The sequence below is a fragment of the Arachis ipaensis genome, chromosome B6 (assembly GCF_059453495.1).
Source record: "Arachis ipaensis isolate K30076 ecotype BB chromosome B6, ASM5945349v1, whole genome shotgun sequence".
Lineage (NCBI taxonomy): Eukaryota > Viridiplantae > Streptophyta > Magnoliopsida > Fabales > Fabaceae > Arachis > Arachis ipaensis.
Window position 1 is genome coordinate 51649068 of NC_142441.1, and position 22553 is coordinate 51671620.

Genomic DNA, 22553 nt, shown 5'->3' on the forward strand with positions numbered 1-22553 from the left:
AATACTTTAAGTTTAAGTCAATTAATATTTATGTACAACTTTATTATAATTAATTATTTTATAAATTGAAATTAAAGTTTCGGAGATAGAAAAATAATAGAGATTTGTATGATTTAATTTAGAAAATTGATATTTGAATTAAAATTGTACTTTACAAAATATAATTAACTTGTTCATTTTATAATTTAAATTAGAAATAATTGATTGAACTTAGCAATATGATGATAAATAATGTTCCTAAATATTTTTAATAAAGTATATTTGATTTTAAAATTATTCTACCCTCCAATTTTATCAAAATATCTATTCATATCTATCCATATTCTTTTATAAAATCCCAATTTCTAACCCTAATTCCCAAATCAAACTCAGAAACACTAATTTTCCAAATTGAGAAACCCTAACCCACTAACCCCACACCCCAGCACCGTTCCCCCTTCGTTCACCTTCAGCTTCATTCCTCAATATACACACACACAAAACAAGAGAAAAACAGAAGAGGGAGGAGCTGCTGCCGCTACCGTGCCCAGCCATCGAGCCATGCGTCGCTGCCATTTTTGCACCGCCGCCGTCGCTCTCATCGCTGCTCCGTGGAGGCCGCAGAGAGGAACGCGAACCAGGAGCTTCCGTGTCGCACCGCCGATCTATCACCATGCTGCTGCGTTGCCATTGATGAAGCTTCTGCCACCGCCGTGAACTGCGAACAGAGGAGAGGGAGAGAGAGGAGTTCGCGAGGGAGAAGAGGAAGCAACGCTGCCCTTCCATCACCGCTGCCGCCAAGGTTTGTGGAAGAGAGTGTCGTCGTCGTCGTGGGTGGAGTCCACCGTCCCAGCCGCCACCAGAGAGAGCGCGCGCGAAGGGAAAACCTCACCACAAAGCCATCGCCGCTGTCGTCATGCTCCACCGCTGCCACTTCTCACCAAGCCGTAACTATCGTGTTTCCTGGTCACCATCGAAGGAAGCCGCCGCCAGCGTCGATTTGGAGTTGCTGCAATTAGAACCACTAACGGGGTGAGTTGTTACTGCCCTGTTACCATTCTAATCATATTCAACGTCCACTGTCATGAGCTGTTTCTGCCTTGAGTTCGTCAAATGCGGATTCCTTGTACTACTGCAACTGTCACTACTGCTGTAGGAACCAACTTTGCTGTTTGGCCGCCGCTGAGGCCTTCCACCATCACTGGAGTTGCTCAAAACCACCATGCTTGTTACCCAGGAAACAAAATGAGTGTTGGAAATTGTTATTGAAGCTACCCAAGAACACTGTGTTTCCTGCCAAGGGGACAGAACGGATGTCAGAACCTGACAGAGTGCTGCTGCCGTCAATCGGAGATGCTAAAATTGCCGCTGCTGCAGGTGGCTTCGAAATACTTAGTTGTGGCGTTTAGACTCTGCAATTTCGACTAACTGAGGTAGGGGATTTAACATTTTTAATTTAGAATGCCCACCAAGTTATTTGAATAAGTGCAAATGGTTAACAATGATTTAGAATTTCTTAATTGTCATGAATGACTTGAAATACATTTGAAATTAGTTAGTTAGTTATGAAATTTGGAGTAAGTTTGATGATGTGTTAGTGCTTCAATTGGATTATTGAATTCAGGTTAAGGCTGTGAATGTCTTTGGGCTTTGTTGTGAGTGTTTGAAGTTGTAATTGATATTGTTTTCTCTGATATGGATGGAATTGTTGAAAAGTTCTGACTCTATGTGATTATACTAAATTAGTTGAGTTGTGTGGCTGAAATTATGATTGGAATGATTGAGATTTTTGATTGGAACTTTGGTTGAATTTGTTGATTTTGTGAGATTGAATTATAGATTGTTTGATGAGAGATTATTGTGATTTCGGTATTTTGATGGGTCAAATTGAAACTATTGCTGTCGAGTTGGTTTATTGTAATGGGTTTAGTTAGTGATTAATTGAAGTTGGGCTTAAGAAATAATTGGAAGATTGAATCTTAAAATGTTGAACTAGTTGCTGAAAATCTGATTTTTGAGATTAAAAGATGACTTTGGAAGTGAATCAGTTATTCAATGATAATCGAAATGATATGAGAGTAAGGGCTGAGTAAACTGTATTTAAAGTAGTTGTTGGGACTCAATTTTGGAAAGTTTGAATTAACTATAGAACTAGTTAAGATTTTTCAAAGTTAAAATGTAAAACTTGATTTTCTGCATTACTTTTAAATGAAGCCGGAGACTTTGAAAATCTATATCTAATTCTGTGATGATTGGAATTGCGTGGGACCAAATCTGGATTAAGCTTTGGGATATAGGAAGCTGGACTGGTGAATTAGAGGCTTTTTTATTAAGTTTATGATTTATGGAAAATTTTTGAATTAGGAATTCCAAATTTGGTTTTCTGCAGGACGCTTAAGACAACAGCAACTTGTTTTCTCTTTTAAAAATTCTCCAGTTTGAATTTTGAAATAAGGTTTGCGTAATTCCGAATTCGTTTGATATTCTTAAAATAAAACTGAAATTAGACGGCCGATGTTGTTTTGATGATTACTTGGATATGGAATTTGAGAAATATATTTTCTATACTATTATCAAATGTTTTTGAGAATTTATTATTATGGCAATTGTTGAGAAAGGTTTGATAAGATAGAGAAAGAGGGAACCCGTAAGGGTGGTTAAGTCCGAGTTTTAGGGGAAGTGCTGCTGAAATTTTATAAAATCAGTTTTATTTGAAAAGTTATTTTAGAAGATTTGGATTTGGAAAATGATATAATTTAAGTTTTATTTAGTTAAGAAAAGAATTATTCTATTTTGAATTCGATTTACCAAAGAAAGGTTTATGTTTCAAAATTAAATTATTTTTGAAAGAAACTATGTTTTGAGATTGATTCAATATGAAAAGAATTATGTTTTAAGCTTGAAATAAAGGTTTATTTTCTAGAAGTTTGATGAATTTATAATATTTGAATTTGAATAGTAAAGAGAGAGATGATTTTTGAGTCTTTGGGAAGTTAGTAAACTTGGAAGAATTTTATTTGAATAATTTTAATGAGAGGATTATATTTCAAAAAGTATTTAGTGAATTTAAAATATATGATTTACTTAAGTCTTTTGAAGAGGGTTAAACTAAAAAAAAATATTTCTAAGGTTAGTTTTGAATTTAGATTGTTAAAGTAGAGATTATGAACTGAAATGAGGATTAAGATTTTCATGAACAAATGCTTGAGAAAGTTAAGAAAGGTTTAAGAAGATGTGTTAAGGATTCAAAGGGAAAGAGAGAATGAAGATTGATTTGTGGATTGTTGAGATTGAGAAAAGGATAATGAAAAATGTTAAAAGGTGGGAATACCCCACGAACTGTTAGTTGTTTAACTACGGGGGAAACGCAAAATTGATAATTGGTTAAAATCTGGAAGTACCCACGAACTGAATGATCATTGATCTCGGAGAAACCTATAGATTGTTATTTGTTTTATATGCGGGAAAAACCCACGGACTGATAATCATTGATTACGGGATTAACCCATGAATTGTTGTATGTTGATCTCGGGTATAGCCCATGAACTGAAGATCATTGTTTGCTGTGTATTGATCTCGGGTATAACCCACGAACTGAAGATCTCTGTTTTGTTTCTGAATTGATCTCGGGGACGCCCACGAACTGAGGATCACTGTTTCCCCTTGTGCGTATATAATGGGGTCGGACTTCGCGCCGACTGCCGGTAGTCACGAAGGAGTGGTATTCTTACCACCGACACATATGCACTAAGGACACAAAAGGAAGCCATATCTGAGACTTGTTCCTAGGTAATGTCGGGTTGTAGGGTGTAAACCGACACGTGATCTCATGGCCTGCTTAGGACAGACATGCGTCATATTGGTTGTGCATTTGCTTTTGGTTGTGTTTGCTTGTATTACTTCTCTGTGATTGTGTTGTTTGTTTTATTGTGATTTGTTTATGTGTTTAATTGAGTTTCTTACTTGTGCTAGTAGTCTGTGAATGTAATGAGATGATTGATAACTGTTTGTTGTGACTGAGAATCACTTTTACAACATCTTAATTCAAACCATTTCTCTTTATCACATTACTCTTTTCTCTTTGTCTTTTTACTTTGCTCTGATTACTCTTTTCTCTGTATCCCTTTATTCTGCTCTGGTTACTCTGTTCTCTGTATTTCTTTACGCTGCTCTAATTTCTCTGTTTAACGTATGTATTTAAAGCTTATGTAAATTTCGGTATGAATAGTTAGTCTGTCCCAAGTATAGGTTCATTAAGTCTATACTGAAACAGTTTAACTTTTCATATAATACCTAACCCTATTCGCAATTCCAGGACTAACTATGTTGCCCTAATTCGTTCACTAGTTTCTGTCTGGCTTTCTGTCATTAAAACTTTACAGACTTTTTTTTCGATTTCTATCTTTTCTTCAACTTTTTATCTTTTATTTATCTTTGCCTCACTAATATGTTTTTACTACTCCCTAAGTGTTTTATTAAAGTAATTATGAAAATCTATAACTAATTCTGTGATGATCGGAATTGCGTGGGACCAAATCTGGATTAAGCTTTGGGATATAGGAAGCTGGACTGGTGAATTAGAGGCTTTTTTATTAAGTTTATGATTTATGGTAAATTTTTGAATTAGGAATGCTAAATCTGGTTTTCTGCAGGACGCTTAAGACAGCAGCAACTTGTTTCCTCTATTAAAAATTCTCCAGTTTGAATTTTGAAATGGAACTAATTTTAAATGAAACTCTGTTTCTAGTACTTTAATTTCATAAAAATTTAGAATTGTTAGAGTTGTGGTTTTAAAGATATGAATTTTTAAAGTAAGAGGTATTAAGCAGTAAAAATTAGGTTTTGTTTTCTAAGTCAGCAACTTTGAGCCTTTATAATTTTTAATTCTGGAATGATATTGAGATGCAACCAATTGGAGGTGAAATTTGAGTATGTTTAGTATATATGATTTAAATTTCAGGGTATTCCATGTTTTAATAAGTAAGTTATGGGACTTGGAAGAGGTTGTGTTCAATGATTAGTAAAACAGATTTCAGCAGAAAATTACTTAACTTCCAAGCTACGTAACTCCTTCATTAAAAATGGTATGACCCTGAAACCAATTGAGAAAGAAATTTGGATAAGTTATGTTTAACCACGTTAATTTTGAAGGTTGTTGGATTTAATTTGGATTTTATATGAAATTTTGAATGTTGTACGCTGCTGCTGTCTTCTGGTTTTAAGGCACTATAGAGCAGTCACGGTTTTGCTTATATTCCCGAAGCTAGAGCCAGTGAAAAACTGTGATTTTTAGTTTAATAGGAAGCTTAATCCGAGACGGACGCGTGGATATAAGGTTTGCGTAATTTCGAATTCGTTTGATATTTTTAAAATAAAACTGAAATTAGACTGCCGATGTTGTTTTGATGATTACTTGGATATGAAATTTGAGAAATATATTTTCTATATTATTATCAAATATTTTTGAGAATTTATTATTATGGCAATTGTTGAGAAAGGTTTGATGAGATAGAGAAAGAGGGAACCCGTAAGGGTGGCTAAGTCCGAATTTTAGTGGAGGTGCTGTTGAAATTTTATAAAATCTATTTTATTTGAAAAGTTATTTTAGAATATTTGGATTTGGAAAATGATATAATTTAAGTTTTATTTAGTTAAGAAAAGAATTATTCTATTTTGAATTCGATTTACCAAGAAAAGGTTTATGTTTCAAAATTAAATTATTTTTGAAAGAAACTATGTTTTGCGATTGATTCAATATGAAAAGAATTATGTTTTAAGCTTGAAATAAAGGTTTATTTTCTAGAAGTTTGATGAATTTATAATATTTGAATTTGAATAGTAAAGAGAGAGATGATTTTTGAGTCTTTGGGAAGTTAGTAAACTTGGAAAAATTTTATTTGAATAATTTTAATGAGAGGATTATATTTCAAAAAGTATTTAGTGAATTTAAAATATATGATTTACTTATGTCTTTTGAAGAGGGTTAAACTAAAAAAAAAAGTTCTAAAGTTAGTTTTGAATTAAGATTGTTAAAGTAGAGATTATGAACTGAAATGAGGATTAAGATTTTCATGAACAAATGCTTGAGAAAGTTAAGAAAGGTTTAAGAAGATGTGTTAAGGATTCAAAGGGAAAGAGAGAATGAAGATTGATTTGTGGATTGTTGAGATTGAGAAAAGGATAATGAAAAATGATAAAAGGCGGGAATACCCCACGAACTGTTAGTTGTTTAACTACGGGAGAAACGCAAAATTGATAATTGGTTAAAATCGGGAAGTACCCACGAACTGAATGATCATTGATCTCGGGGAAACCTATAGATTGTTATTTATTTTATATGCGGAAAAAATCCACGGACTGATAATCATTGATTACGGGAATAACCCATGAATTGTTGTATGTTGATCTTGGGTATAGCCCATGAATTGAAGATCATTGTTTGCTGTGTATTGATCTCGGGTATAATCTACGAACTGAAGATCGCTATGTTATTGTGTATTGATCTTGGGTATAACCCACGAACTGAAGATCTCTATTTTGTTTGTGAATTGATCTCGGGGACGCCCACGAACTGAGGATCACTGTTTCCCCTTGTGCGTATATAATAGGGTCGGGCTTCGCGCCGACTGCCGGTAGTCACGAAGGAGTGGTATTCTTACCACCGACACATATGCACTAAGGACACAAAGGGAAGCCATATCTGGGACTTGTTCCTAGGTAATTTCGGGCTGTAGGGTGTAAACCGACACGTGAGCTCATGGCCTGCTTAGGACAGACATGCGTCATATTGGTTGTGCATTTGCTTTTGGTTGTGTTTGCTTGTATTACTTATCTGCGATTGTGTTGTTTGTTTTATTGTGATTTGTTTGTCTGTTGAATTGAGTTTCTTACTTGTGCTAGTAGTCTGTGAATATATAGAACTGATTAATAACTGTTTGTTGTGACTGAGATTCAATTATGTGGCTAAAAGATATTTAATATGACAAATTGTGATTGAGATCTATTTTGGGTTTAGAAATTTAAAGAAAGTAATTATTTATCTAAAGTAATATTAAAAAGTACTTCAAAAGGTTTGACTAAGATGGTTTATTAAGCAAAGTTAATTATTTGCATGTTAATCATTACTTTTACGGCATTCCCATTCCCTACTGAGAACGTGTGGTTTGTTCTCACCCCAAAATCTTCCACCCTTTCAGTGACACAGGTTCGAAGATTCAGTTTGAAACTGCGGGCGATTCTAGAATTTACTTACGAGTTAAGTTTATGACTTGAGTTTCTTTCATAGAATTCCCTCGCCCTTACTGCTTAAGGTTTTTATTTTATGCTGAGGGATAGGAGTTGTACCTAAATTTTATTTAAATTCTTTTGTATAATATTACTATTATTAATAATTATGTGATTATTATTACTTGGTGATGTTTGCTATATGATTTTAATAAACAAAGACAAAAATTTCTGGTATTTTTACTAAAATTGAATCGCGATATCGAACTAAAGGCTTAATAGTAAATAGTTAATAAGGAAAACAGATCAGTAACGCCTTACTTTTGGTACGATCATGACGTATTGGAAGTTGGGTCGTTACAAATGGTATTAGAGCAGTTCGTTCCTATTAGAGCCTTGGGAATGGACTGACTATGCTTCACTGCATACTCTGAGTGTCTGTCATGCTTTGTGACTTGTTCTGATAACAAGAGTTTGAGTTTTATATGCATGACTGTCTGATGATTAACGCTGTTAGTCTACCATTGCATGCTTCATGGTATTAGGTCTGGCCAACTTAATACTAATGATTTATGTTTATGGGAACACTAATAGGTTATCATAGACGAAATAGAAGTTATAAGTGATGCGATTAACGGGGTTTGGGAGCGATAGAATTTATGAAGTTAGTTTCGATTCAACGTATAATCTTTATTCGTGCCACATGAACTCGTGCCATATTTTTCTTAGTTGCTTTCATTAGAATTCTCTAGTTTGAATTTCCTCCTTAGAATGTGATTTGATTATTTCCCAACCATACCTTGTCATTCTTGTATATCTTTGCTTGCCTATAAATCTGATTGCTTACTTAACTCTTTGAATATTCATTCTTGATAATGCCTATGCTTCTGTTCATATATTCTGTTTTCTTTGATTTTAGTTTGAACTTATTTTATTCTAGCAATTTTTGAGGGCAAAAATTTTTTTTAAGGTGGGTAGAATGTAACAACCCTAGTTTTTGAAAATCAAATAATTAGTTATTTGTGATTTATTTTAAGAAAATTATTTTACTAATGATAATTAAATAGAGTTTCATGATAATTGAAGTTTAAATTAATTAGAATTTTTTTATATAATCTTTATTGGATATTTGGTATAATTGAAATTATAAGTTTGATAATTGAAAAATTAGAATAATTGTATAATTTAATTTAAATAAATTCTATTTTGAATGAATTATATTATTAACTTGAACTCCTAGAAATTATTTTATTAGAAATGATTAGATTGATATTTATAAATACTTTAAGTTTAAGTCAATTAATATTTATGTACAACTTTATTATAATTAATTATTTTATAAATTGAAATTAAAGTTTCGGAGATAGAAAAATAATAGAGATTTGTATGATTTAATCTAGAAAATTGATATTTGAATTAAAATTGTACTTTACAAAATATAATTAACTTGTTCATTTTATAATTTAAATTAGAAATAATTGATTGAACTTAGCAATATGATGATAAATAATGTTCCTAAATATTTTTAATAAAGTATATTTGATTTTAAAATTACTCTACCCTCCAATTTTATCAAAATATCTATTCATATCTATCCATATTCTTTTATAAAGTCCTAATTTCTAACCCTAATTCCCAAATCAAATTCAGAAACCTAATTTCCCAAATTGAGAAACCCTAACCCACTAACCCCACACCCCAGCGCCGTTCCCCCTTCGTTCACCTTCAGCTTCATTCCTCAATATACACACACAAAACAAGAGAGAAACAGAAGAGGGAGGAGCTGCTGCCGCTACCGTGCCCAGCCATCGAGCCATGCATCGCTGCCATTTTTGCACCGCCGCCGTCGCTCTCATCGCTGCTCCGTGGAGGCCGCAGAGAGGAACGCGAACCAGGAGCTTCCGTGTCGTGCCGCCAATCTGTCACCATGCTGCTGCGTCGCCATTGATGAAGCTTCTGCCACCACCGTGAACTGCGAACAGAGGAGAGGGAGAGAGAGGAGTTTGCGAGGGAGAAGAGGAAGCAACGCTGCCCTTCCATCACCGCTGCTGCCAAGGTTTGTGGAAGAGAGTGTCGTCGTCGTCGTGGGTGGAGTCCACCGTCCCAGCCGCCACCAGAGAGAGCGCGCGCGAAGGGAAAACCTCACCACAAAGCCATCGCCGCTGTCGTCATGCTCCACCGCTGCCACTTCTCACCAAGCCGTCACTATCATGTTTCCTGGTCACCATCGAAGGAAGCCGCCGCCAGCGTCGATTTGGAGTTGCTGCAATTAGAACCACTAACGGGGTGAGTTGTTACTGCCCTGTTACCATTCTAATCATATTCAACGTCCACTGTCTTGAGCTGTTTCTGCCTTGAGTTCGTCAAATGCGGATTCCTTGTACTACTGCAACTGTCACTACTGCTGTAGGAACCAACTTTGCTGTTTGGCCGCTGCTGAGGCCTTCCACCATCACTGGAGTTGCTCAAAACCACCATGGTTGCTACCCAGGAAACAAAATGAGTGCTGGAAATTGTTATTGAAGCTACCCAAGAACACTGTGTTTCCTGCCAAGGGGACAGAACGGATGTCAGAACCTGACAGAGTGCTGCTGCCGTCAATCGGAGATGCTAAAATTGCCGCTGCTGCAGGTGGCTTCGAAATACTTAGTTGTGGCGTTTAGACTCTGCAATTTCGACTAACTGAGGTAGGAGATTTAACGTTTTTAATTTAGAATGCCCACCAAGTTATTTGAATAAGTGCAAATGGTTAACAATGATTTAGAATTTCTTAATTGTCATGAATGACTTGAAATGCATTTGAAATTAGTTAGTTAGTTATGAAATTTGGAGTAAGTTTGATGATATGTTAGTGCTTCAATTGGATTATTAAATTCAGATTAAGGCTGTGAATGTCTTTGGGCTTTGTTGTGAGTGTTTGAAGTTGTAATTGATATTGTTTTCTCTGATATGGATGGAATTGTTGAAAAGTTCTGACTCTATGTGATTATACTGAATTAGTTGAGTTGTGTGGCTGAAATTATGATTGGAATGATTGAGATTTTTGATTGGAACTTTGGTTGAATTTGTTGATTTTGTGAGATTGAATTATAGATTGTTTGATGAGAGATTAGTGTGATTTCGGTATTTTGATGGGTCAAATTGAAACTATTGCTGTCGAGTTGGTTTATTGTAATGGGTTTAGTTAGTGATTAGTTGAAGTTGGGCTTAAGGAATAATTGGAAGATTGAATCTTAAAATGTTGAACTAGTTGCTGAAAATCTGATTTTTGAGATTAAAAGATGACTTTGGAAGTGAATCAGTTATTCAATGATAATTGAAATGATATGAGAGTAAATGCTGAGTAAACTGTATTTAAAGTAGTTGTTGGGACTCAATTTTGGGAAGTTTGAATTAACTATAGAACTAGTTAAGATTTTTCAAAGTTAAAATGTAAAACTTGATTTTCTGCATTACTTTTAAATGAAGCCGGAGACTTTGAAAATCTATAACTAATTCTGTGATGATCGGAATTGCGTGAGACAAAATCTGGATTAAGCTTTGGGATATAGAAAGCTGGACTGGTGAATTAGAGGCTTTTTTATTAAGTTTATGATTTATGGTAAATTTTTGAATTAGGAATGCCAAATCTGGTTTTCTGCAGGACGCTTAAGACAGCAGCAACTTGTTTCCTCTATTAAAAATTCTCCAGTTTGAATTTTGAAATGGAACCAATTTTAAATGAAACTCTGGTCCTAGTACTTTAATTTCATAAAACTTTAGAATTGTTAGAGTTGTGGTTTTAAAGATATGAATTTTTAAAGTAAGAGGTATTAAGCAGTAAAAATTAGGTTTTGTTTTCTAAGTCAGTAACTTTGAGCCTTTATAATTTTTAATTCTGGAATGATATTGAGATGCAACCAATTGGAGGTGAAATTTGAGTATGTTTAGTATATATGATTTAAATTTCAGGGTATTCCATATTTTAATAAGTAAGTTATGGGACTTGGAAGAGGTTGTGTTCAATGATTTGTAAAACAGATTTCAGCAGAAAATTACTTAACTTCCAAGCTACGTAACTCCTTCATTAAAAATGGTATGACCCTGAAACCAATTGAGAAAGAAATTTGGATAAGTTATGTTTAACCACATTAATTTTGAAGGTTGTTGGATTTAATTTGGATTTTATATGAAATTTCGAATGTTGTACGCTGCTGCTGTCTTCTGGTTTTAAGGCACTATAGAGCAGTCATGGTTTTGCTTATATTCTCGAAGCTAGAGCCAGCGAAAAATTGTGATTTTTAGTTTAATAGGAAGCTTAATCCAAGACGGACACGTGGATATAAGGTTTGCGTAATTCCGAATTCGTTTGATATTTTTAAAATAAAACTGAAATTAGACTGCCGATGTTGTTTTGATGATTACTTGGATATGGAATTTGAGAAATATATTTTCTATACTATTATCAAATGTTTTTGAGAATTTATTATTCTGGCAATTGTTGAGAAAGGTTTGATAAGATAGAGAAAGAGAGAACCCGTAAGGGTGGCTAAGTCCGAGTTTTAGGGGAGGTGCTGCTGAAATTTTATAAAATCTGTTTTATTTGAAAAGTTATTTTAGAAGATTTGGATTTGGAAAATGATATAATTTAAGTTTTATTTAGTTAAGAAAAGAATTATTCTATTTTGAATTCGATTTACCAAGGAAAGGTTTATGTTTTAAAATTAAATTATTTTTGAAAGAAACTATGTTTTGAGATTGATTCAATATGAAAAGAATTATGTTTTAAGCTTGAAATAAAGGTTTATTTTCTAGAAGTTTGATGAATTTATAATATTTGAATTTGAATAGTAAAGAGAGAGATGATTTTTGAGTCTTTGGGAAGTTAGTAAACTTGGAAGAATTTTATTTGAATAATTTTAATGAGAGGATTATATTTCAAAAAGTATTTAGTGAATTTAAAATATATGATTTACTTATGTCTTTTGAAGAGGGTTAAACTAAAAAAAATAGTTCTAAAGTTAGTTTTGAATTAAGATTGTTAAAGTAGAGATTATGAACTGAAATGAGAATTAAGATTTTCATGAACAAATTCTTGAGAAAGTGAAGAAAGGTTTAAGAAGATGAGTTAAGGATTCAAAGGGAAAGAGAGAATGAAGATTGGTTTGTGGATTGTTGAGATTGAGAAAAGGATAATGAAAAATGATAAAAGGCGGGAATACCCCACGAACTGTTAGTTGTTTAACTACGGGGGAAACGCAAAATTGATAATTGGTTAAAATCGGGAAGTACCCACGAACTGAATGATCATTGATCTCGGGGAAACCTATAGATTGTTATTTATTTTATATGCGGGAAAAACCCACGAACTGATAATCATTGATTACGGGAATAACCCATGAATTGTTGTATGTTGATCTCGGGTATAGCCCATGAAGTGAAGATCATTGTTTGCTGTGTATTGATCTCGGGTATAACCCACGAACTGAAGATCGCTGTTTTGTTTGTGAATTGATCTCGGGGGCGCCCACGAGCTGAGGATCACTGTTTCCCCTTGTGCGTATATAATGGGGTCGGGCTTCGCGCCGACTGCCGGTAGTCACGAAGGAGTGGTATTCTTACCACCGACACATATGCACTAAGGACACAAAGGGAAGCCATATCTGGGACTTGTTCCTAAGTAATGTCGGGTTGTATGGTGTAAACCGACACGTGAGCTCATGGCCTGCTTAGGACAGACATGCGTCATATTGGTTGTGCATTTGCTTTTGGTTGTGTTTGCTTGTATTACTTCTCTGCGATTGTGTTGTTTGTTTTATTGTGATTTGTTTGTCTGTTGAGTTGAGTTTCTTACTTGTGCTAGTAGTCTGTGAATATATAGAACTGATTAATAACTGTTTGTTGTGACTGAGAATCAATTGTGACTGAGATTCAATTATGTGGCTAAAAGATATTTAATATGACAAATTGTGATTGAGATCTATTTTAGTTTTAGAAATTTAAAGAAAGTAACTGTTTCCCCTTGTGCGTATATAATGGGGTCGGGCTTCGCGCCGACTGCCGGTAGTCACGAAGGAGTGGTATTCTTACCACCGACACATATGCACTAAGGACACAAAGGGAAGCCATATCTGGGACTTGTTCCTAGTTAATGTCGGGCTGTAGGGTGTAAACCGACACGTGAGCTCATGGCCTGCTTAGGACAGACATGCGTCATATTGGTTGTGCATTTGCTTTTGGTTGTGTTTGCTTGTATTACTTCTCTGCGATTGTGTTGTTTATTTTATTGTGATTTGTTTGTCTGTTGAATTGAGTTTCTTACTTGTGCTAGTAGTCTGTGAATATATAGAACTGATTAATAACTGTTTGTTGTGACTGAGAATCAATTGTGACTGAGATTCAATTATGTGGCTAAAAGATATTTAATATGACAAATTGTGATTGAGATCTGTTTTGGTTTTAGAAATTTAAAGAAAGTAATTATTTATCTAAAGTAATATTAAAAAGTACTTAAAAAGGTTTGACTAAGATGGTTTATTAAGCAAAGTTAATTATTTGCATGTTAATCATTACTTTTACGGCATTCCCATTCCCTACTGAGAACGTGTGGTTTGTTCTCACCCCCAAAATCTTCCACCCTTTCAGTGACACAGGTTCGAAGATTCAGTTTGAAACTGCGGGCGATTCTAGAATTTACTTACGAGTTAAGTTTATGACTTGAGTTTCTTTCATAGAATTCCCTCGCCCTTACTGCTTAAGGTTTTTATTTTATGCAGAGGGATAGGAGTTGTACCTGAATTTTATTTAAATTCTTTTGTATAATATTACTATTATTAATAATTATGTGATTATTATTACTTGGTGATATTTGCTATATGATTTTAATAAACAAAGACAAAAATTTCTGGTATTTTTACTAAAATTGAATCGCGATATCGAACTAAAGGCTTAATAGTAAATAGTTAATAAGGAAAACAGATCAGTAACGCCTTACTTTTGGTATAATCATGACGTATTGGAAGTTGGGTCGTTACACCTTCGTCTTCCTCAGTTCCTCCCCGTGACCTCGTGAGATATTCACTCCCAGACCCAGAAAGCTCTTAGCCTCCATGTCTTCTCTTTTCATCGTGATGCGTTCCCTCTATTCCACTTCTATCGCGCTGCCTCTGTTCTGCTAGGCCCTCCAACCGTTGTTTGTTCTAGTTTCGTCGCCTGTGTCTTCTAGTTCGAATTCCTCAATTGTGCTCCATCTCTCCCTCATTTGTGTTTGTCTGTTTGAGTTCCAGCACTAGTGGAAGGTGATTTTTGCGGTTTTTTTCTTCAATCATCACTATGTTAGATTTCTTTGTTCTTGGAATTTGGTTTTATTTCTGGTTAGGATTGGTGATCTGAATCTTTTACTTAAAAATTATTTTTTGATACTTTGATTTCAAGTTTCTTACTGTTTCAATTTGAGGGAATTGTGAATTTTGGTTTAAGTTGTGATTGAAGGTTCTTTGGTTTGGGTATTCTTCACTTTCCTGGAAGCTTAGCTTTTAATTCTTTGGGCATACACGTATCAAAGTATTGTTTTCAGCAATGGTGATTTTTAGATTTGTTTTTTGGTTACTTTATTTTAAATATTTTTATTGGTGTTGTTGTGTTGTTGCTATGATTTAACTATTCTTTTGATTCTCTCTTTTTTTCGAATGCTCAGTTAGTGCTTGGTTGATTGGTTTTGGTCACTAATTGTAGTTGATGATAAATTTTAAATTGATAACTCTATTATTGCTTTACTGCCTGTTTTGTAGTTAAATTTTATTGAAGTTTCTTAAATTTGTACTGCCTATGTTACTGATTCATTATTCCTTCATTACTTTTTTTGTTGTTAATTATTGTAATAAGCTTTGTTAAAATTGGATTGAAAACTGTTAATCTTTCTTCATTTTTTACTGTTCTAACTTATGTTCTTATTAAAAAATTTACAATTGGTGATCTTTTAATTTATTATATGCTTTATGTTTTCATTGTTTTATTCTTACGAAGAAAAAATTTTGCAAATAGTGATTGTATGATTCATGTTTTGATTGTTCTGTTATATAAAAAAAATTATGTTTTCTTCCGTGCTGGATTCTTTTTGTTTCAGGCTCTGTTGTGTGTTTGTTGTGTAACACAACACTATCTTTTTTTGTTTTACTTTTTGACTTAGCTACGTTAAAGTAATATTCTTTGTCTTTAACTTGTGCACTGTAATTTAATCTAGCTATTTTAATGGAAGTAAAATTACGTTAATTGTCAACAAATTTGTAGCAAGTTTTTGCATATTTTTAAGATTAATTATATTTAGTTGGTAATATTTAATGTAGGTAAATTTGAGAGATATTTTAGGATATTTAGTTATAATTTATTTATTATTTTATTGTAGAACGATTTTTTTGGTTGAACCAGATTGACCGGTTGGACCAATAAACCAGTAACTAGAGCGATTTAATGACCAATCTGATTTTCAGAATCTTGGATATAGGGATGGAAACAGTCCCTGATGCATGTGCATCATGTTATGTTTTCTATACTTTTTCATACAAGAAATTAATGCTTAATGTCTAATTATGGAGATGTTTTGGTGCTTAAGTCGTATTGACACAAGAATTGTTGTGGGTAAGGAATTTCACAAAATATTTACGTTGCAAGTATAGCTCCACACCAACAAACAATTCTCGCAATCAAATTAAATTTATGGTTTTGTCACATGTACAAACCCCAATGAAAATTAACCGAAGTATTTGGACTCCGGGTCGTCTCACGAGGAATTTTAATGAAGTGTATGCTTATTGGCTATGAAGGGGTAAGGGGGTTTTTTAATTGATAAGAGGGCAAGAAATTAAATGACAAGAAAAGTAAATTAAGCAAGTAATTAAAGAGGACAAGTAAATAAGAGAAAGCAAATAATAAAGAGAGAGACATTCATGGCAAGGGTTGAGAACATAGGCTTTCTATCCTAGTCATGCAATGATTAATTCATCTTATCTAGTCAACTCCAACAAATGGAAGAAGGTATCATGTCATCTTCACATAGGGAGAAATTCAAACAAGACTAATTAATCATGTCACAAATATAAACAAGAATTTATCTTATTACGCCATCTCCAACATTGGAAGAAGGTATCATGTTATCTTCCATGAGAGAAAGTCTAATAAGACTAGCTAATCTTAATCCAAAAGTCCTAATCAACTTACTAATTAAATTAGCAAAAGATTAGCGTCAATGAAAACAATATTAGCTAACAACTCTAGATCACCAATATAAGTTGGGTTTTCATGACTCAAGATCACCTAATTACTCTTTCCAAGCCAAGATTGCTCAAAATCTATTCTAACATCCTTCCAAGTATTTTGTCAAATACTTGGAAGGCATACATGGAAAGCATAGTAAAATGTACAAGAATAGTAAAATCTACCAACTACAAATTGCAAGGAAACAAGATCAACAACTCAATTCAACAATAAAGAAACATCAAACATTAAATTACATTAAAAGAAAATCAAATCCAACAAGAGCATCCATGAACATAAAAGAGAAATTAACATTACAAATCATGAGAATGAAAGAGTAGAGGTAAGAAATCATAAAATAAATAAGATGAAAACATGTAATTAAATCTAGATCTAAGATGGAAATTAACCTAACCTAATTCTAGAGAGAAGAGGGAGCTTCTCTCTCTAGAAACTAACCTACATGATGCTAATGCTACAAACAATTGCTCCCCCCTTACCCAAGCTTGAATTCTGCATGAAATAGCATTAGAAATAAGTTGGGTTGGGCCCAAAGTGCTTCAGAAATTGTTGGGGGCGATTTCACTTTAGTGGGCCACGAGCAGCATTAGCGCGCATGCGTACATGGCGCGTGCGCGCCCATGAACGCGAAGCAACTGATAAACCCCGATTTTGTGGTTTATCTTGTGCTTATTTTGGGGGATTTTATCAACATTTCTCACACTTATTCACAAGAAATGCATGGTTTTGTGTTCTCTTCCCAATATTGCTCCATGATGGAAAACATTCTTATTTTGCCTTAAAATTGCCATATTTTAATTCTCTTCTATTGCCATTCGATGCCGTGATGTATTTGTTGAGTAATTTCAGGAATTATAGGGTAGGAATGACTTAGAAGAGAGAGAGAAAGCATGTACAAAAATGGAGGAACATGAAGAATTGAAATCTTGGGAAAAGCAGCATCAGCGCGCTCGCGCACTCCACGCGCACGCGTGGACGGGATTGGCTGGAAGCGGCGCGCAAGGATGGACGCATCCGCGCGGACTAAAATACTTCTATCAACGCGCACGCACGCATGATGCGCACGCGTGGAAAGCTGCACGTGACCTCATTAAAGGAAATCATGCCTGGCGATTTCTGAGGCTCATTAGGCCCAATTTCAAGCTGTTTCTGCATGAAAAAGACCCAAGGATGCTAGGGGAAAAGGGGGGATCACTCATTTTACACTAGGACATAATTTTTAGTTAGTTTTTGGTTCTTTTGTTATTCTAGAGGGAGAAACCCTTGTTCCTCTCTAGATCTAGTTTTAATTTGATCTTCCCTTGTTGATTTGTGACTTGGATCTTGTTAATTACTAGTTTTAATTGTTCAATTTGAATTCCTTGTTACAATTTTGCTTATATCTTGTGATAGTTTATGAATTCTTGTCAATTGTTATTTTATACCCATTTCATGAATGTTGTGAATCTTGACTTGTTGATGTTACATTGATGATTTCTATGTTTAGCTTTGTTGTTTGGATGATCATATGTTAATAATTGTTAGTGGGTACTTGTAGATTTCAATTTAATTGCTATTTTGAACATGTCTTTTGTTAATGCTTACCAAGTGTTTGATGAATTGTTTACTTTGATTATGGAGTAGTTCTCTTTACTCTTGGCCTAGGTCAAGGGAATTGGGTAACTTGAGTCATTGGGTCTAATGGATTTGATGATTTGGGAGCCTTAGGTGGTCAATTTGATACTCATTGACGCCAACCCACTACTAATCTAATTAATAGGTAGGTTGGGACTAATGGGTTGATGTGATCAAAGCCATTTGACGTACTTCAAGTCTAGGAGTAGATCTCACGTACTTAAGACTTTGAGAGTAGACTTAATGAGCTTGGTTCCTCATAATTGTCAAGATATAGTTATTAGACAAGGATGGTGGCCCCAATTCCCTAGCCTAGCCAAGAGTTGCTCTTATTATTCATATTTGAAAATCAATTTCCTCAACCAATTACTTTAGTTGTAGTTACTTGTTTGGGTTATAATAGAATTAAGTGGAACATTGTTTATTCGTTGAAGTTGCTCATGTTTTGCTTAGTTAATTGAACTAGTTATTTCATTTTAAGATTACTTGCTTGTTAAGATTCCCATTTATTTTCATGCTCATAACTCACAACCCCGGATTTCTAACCAATGTTGAAGCACATGTTTGCCCATTCCTTGTGAGACGACCCGATGTGTGAATACTTCGGTTATTTCTATTGGGGTTGAACTTGTGACAACCAGATCCCTCTTCTAAATTTGACCCCCGAGGATTGTTGTTGGTAGAGCTATACTTGCAACGCGACCTTATTGGAGAAAATATTTACCAATACACCCTTAGGGCGCCTGTCAAATTTTTGGCGCCGTTGCCGGGGAATGGTTGCAACATATGCCTTGATATTGGTTATATGAATATTTGAATATTGTAGATAGTTTACTTCTTTCAATACTTAGCCATAGTTTAGATTTCTTTTACATTTGTGCTATGACTTTCAAGTTTGATGACTTGGTCTCAACCGAATTCTAGCTTAGCCAATTTTGATCCCGAGATCGAATGAACTTTGTTACACACTCGGCATGCTAGACAGCGATTGAATTACACGCCTTGTACTTCGGCCCCTCTTGAGGAAAATGCCGAATCACTAGATATTACCGAGAGTGACTTGGAGTCCGTTACTTCCTATTCTTCTGTTGGCACTACTAATACATCTTTGCATCCTACAGGTGAGCCACACATGGCGGAGCCACGCCGGATCACTTTACATGAGCAAGGAGCTCCGGATATCATACTTCAACCGTTGCAAGCAAGGTATCCTAACCTTGATCTGAACTTTGAGTTGAAGAGTAGCTTGATACATCTACTTCCTAAGTATCATGGGTTGCCGGGTCAAGACCCCATCCGACATTTGAAGGATTTTCAAGTTGCTTGTTCTACGGCTCGATGGCATGGAGCCGACGAGGTAGCTATCATGGTTTTTGCCTTCCCCTTCTCTCTTGAAGCGCAAGCAAAAATATGGTTCTATTCACTACCGGATGAGATTGTGACTAATTGGGATTTCTTGAGAAGAGAGTTTCTTGATAAATTCTTTCCATCGGAGAAGACCGACTACATCCGGAAAGAGATTTCGGGCATAATGCAAAGAGACCAAGAAAGTTTGTACGAGTATTGGTCTCGGTTCAAGAGGCTATTGGAGTCATGTCTACACCACGGAATGACCACTAACTTGCTCATTAGCTACTTTACCGGAGGTCTTTGTACGGAGGATAGAAGATTGCTCACCGCTTCTAGTGGTGGTTCCTTTTCGAAAAACAAGACGGAGGGAGAAGCTTGGAATTTGATAAAGGATGTTGCCGAATCTACACAACACACAAGAGTGAGAAGTAATCCTCTCAAGGGTGTAGTAGAACCATCCCCTTCCGAATCAAGTCTAACCAAAGCACTTGGGGATATGACCACCATCCTTACACAAATCCAAAGGGATCAAAAGGAATACTACTCCATCAAAACCGTCCAAGCCCCACCTCCGGTTGCTCAACTTGAAGGCCCTCCTAGAATTTGTGGTTTGTGCTCTAGCACCACACATTACACTGACCAATGCCATCAAATTTAAGAGGAACATGCCCTTGTGGTGGCCAATGTGAATTACAACAACCGTCCACCCTACCCTTCTCAAGGTCAAAACAATTACCATCAAGGTGGTAATCAACATCAAGGGTGGAGGGATAATGCGCAAGGAAGTAATCAAAACCAAAGATGGAACAACTCTCCTTCTCATCACAACAACAACCAATCTTCATCCCAATACCACCACAACAACACCAACTACCAAGCCAACCAAAACCAAAACAACTACACCAAGTACCAAGCACCACACCATAGACAACAAAACCAAAACCAAACTCCTCCATCTTCCAACAATCAAGTTGAAGAGCTTAGAGCTACTATGGAAAAATGAGATGAGAGCAACAAGGCTCAATTTGATGCCTTGAGTACCCAATTGGCTAACCTCACCAACTTGCTTTCAAAGATGAACATGTCAAACCAACCACCAAACCCCAATAACAACACTAACCAACCCTCAAGTTCTTCTAACCTTCCATCCCAACCCCAACCAAATCCAAGAGGCGGCCTCAACGCCATCACTCTACGGTTGGGGACTACATTAGAAGAGATACCTCCAAGGGTCATGGGAGAAATTCATGAGGAAGAGGTAGTTGTTGAAGCTCCACATGAAGAAGAGGTGGTAGACAAAAGGCATGAGGAAGAAGGAGTAAATCTCAAGAAACCCAAGAGGAAAGCCATAGTGGATGAGTCCGTTCCTATTCTATTTCCTTCCATGGTGAAGAAGGCAAAGAAAACACCGGAGTTTGATTTGAACATGCTTCAAGTGTTCAAAAAGGTTGAGGTAACCATACCACTCCTTGATGCTATTCAACAAATTCCAAAGTATGCAAAATTTTTGAAAGACTTGTGTACACACAAGGATAGGATAGGAGAATTGGAGACATTATCCTTGGGTAGTTCAATTTTTTCCTTGATGGAACCTATTCCAAGAAAATGTGGTGACCCTGGACCGTGCTTAGTGTCTTGTTGTATTGGCGGATACACCTTTCATGATTGTATGTGTGACTTCGGAGCCTGTGTTAGCATCATGCCGTTTTCTATTTATGTGCAGTTGAATTTAGCTCCATTGAAGAAGTCGGCGGTGAGGTTTGCCTTAGCCGATAAAAGTGTGATCACAGTGATGGGGATAGCAGAAGATGTACTCGTGGCAATTAAGGATTTGGTTTTTTCGGTTGACTTTTACATCCTTGAAATGCCTCCAGCAGAAAATAGAAGCTCATCCTCCTGACAAACCCCATTTGTAGGGTTTATCTTGTATTGATTTTTGGGAATTTTATCACCTTTTACCCACATTTATTCAATGAAATAGCATGGTTTTATAACTTCTCCTTTAATTGTGCTTGAATGTGAAAACATGCTTTTTAGGACTCAAAATAGCTAAATTTAATTCACCTTGATTCTATTAGATGCCTTGATATGTTTGTTAAGTGATTTAAGGTTTAGGAGGCAAAGATTGGATTAAGGGAATGAAGAAAGAAAGCATGAAAAGTTGGAGAACTCATGAAGAAATGAAAGAACCGGAAAGCTGTCAAGCCGACCTCTTTGCACTTAAACAACCATAACTTGAGCTACAGAGGTCCAAATGATGCGGTTCCAGTTGGGTTAGAAAGCTAACATTCGGGGCTTCGAAACGATATAAGATTTGCCATAGTTGCTACACGTATGGTGGCACGCACGCGCATAGTACGCGCACGCACCGTTGCTGCCACCTGGTTCACTTAAAGCAAAACGTGGCCAGCGATTTTAGAAGCCTTGTGGGCCCAATCCTACTCATTTCTGATATTATTTAAGCCAAGGATTGAAGATGAATCAATATACTTTTAACCAATTAGTTTAGTTTTAGCTTAGTTTAGTAGTTAGAGTTAGTTTCTAGAGAGAGAAGCTCTCACTTCTCTCTAGAATTAGGATTAGGTTTAGTTCAATAATCTTAGATCTAGATTTTAATTCATGCTTTCATCTCCTTCTACCTCTCAATTCCTTGTTGTTACATTCATTCTTCTTCCATTCTTTTGTTGTAATTTCCTTTATGTTGTTCTTATGTTTTGTTGTAGACCTACTATTGTTCATTCCATTTTCTTTCAATTCAATAAGAGGTAATTCATGTAGATCTTGTTTCCTTTAATTGTTGTTGTTAATTCTTTACATTTGATTGTAGTTAAAATTAATTCTTGTTGTTGATTTACTATGTTTTTCTTTTGTGCCTTCCAAGTGTTTGATGAAATGCTTGGTTGGATTTTAGAGTAGAGTTTTATGTTCTTGGCTTGGAAAGGTAACTTAGGAACTCTTGAGTTACTAATGTCCAAGTAATTGATGATTGGGATTCATTGACTCTAGTTCTCACTAATTGAATTAGTGGAGAGTTAGGACTTATGGACTAGGATTGATATAGCTCATTTGACTTTCCTTTACTACTAGTTAGAGGATGATGTAATGAGATTAATCCTTGCCAATTCTCATATTGT

At 35.3% G+C, this 22553-nt stretch overlaps 1 protein-coding gene across 2 annotated transcripts; it reads left to right on the forward strand.

The window, feature by feature from the left end:
- The first annotated feature begins 377 nt into the window (after nucleotides 1–377).
- LOC110263322 (uncharacterized) lies at nucleotides 378–22196 on the forward strand. Of its 2 annotated transcripts, XM_088489974.1 has the most exons (4): nucleotides 378–1011; nucleotides 1136–1412; nucleotides 19191–20872; nucleotides 21143–22196. In XM_088489974.1, the coding sequence occupies exons 3-4, from the start codon at nucleotides 20495–20497 to the stop codon at nucleotides 21317–21319; spliced, it is 555 nt and encodes a 184-aa protein (XP_088346100.1). In that variant the 5' UTR covers nucleotides 378–1011; nucleotides 1136–1412; nucleotides 19191–20494; the 3' UTR covers nucleotides 21320–22196. The 2 variants fall into 2 exon arrangements, 1 of the variants encoding a protein (XP_088346100.1); XR_002348750.2 differs by lacking the exons at nucleotides 19191–20872; nucleotides 21143–22196 and adding an exon at nucleotides 7176–8244.
- Nucleotides 22197–22553: the final 357 nt, after the last annotated feature.

Excerpts from the sequence above, each read along its gene's own strand:
- LOC110263322 (XM_088489974.1), top strand. The coding sequence starts at position 20,495 with ATGAACATGTCAAACCAACCACCAAACCCCAATAACAACACTAACCAA. Across the intron at positions 20,873-21,142 it reads AAGTGTTCAAAAAGGTTGAG|TTGAATTTAGCTCCATTGAA; the intron begins GTAACCATACCA and ends ATTTATGTGCAG.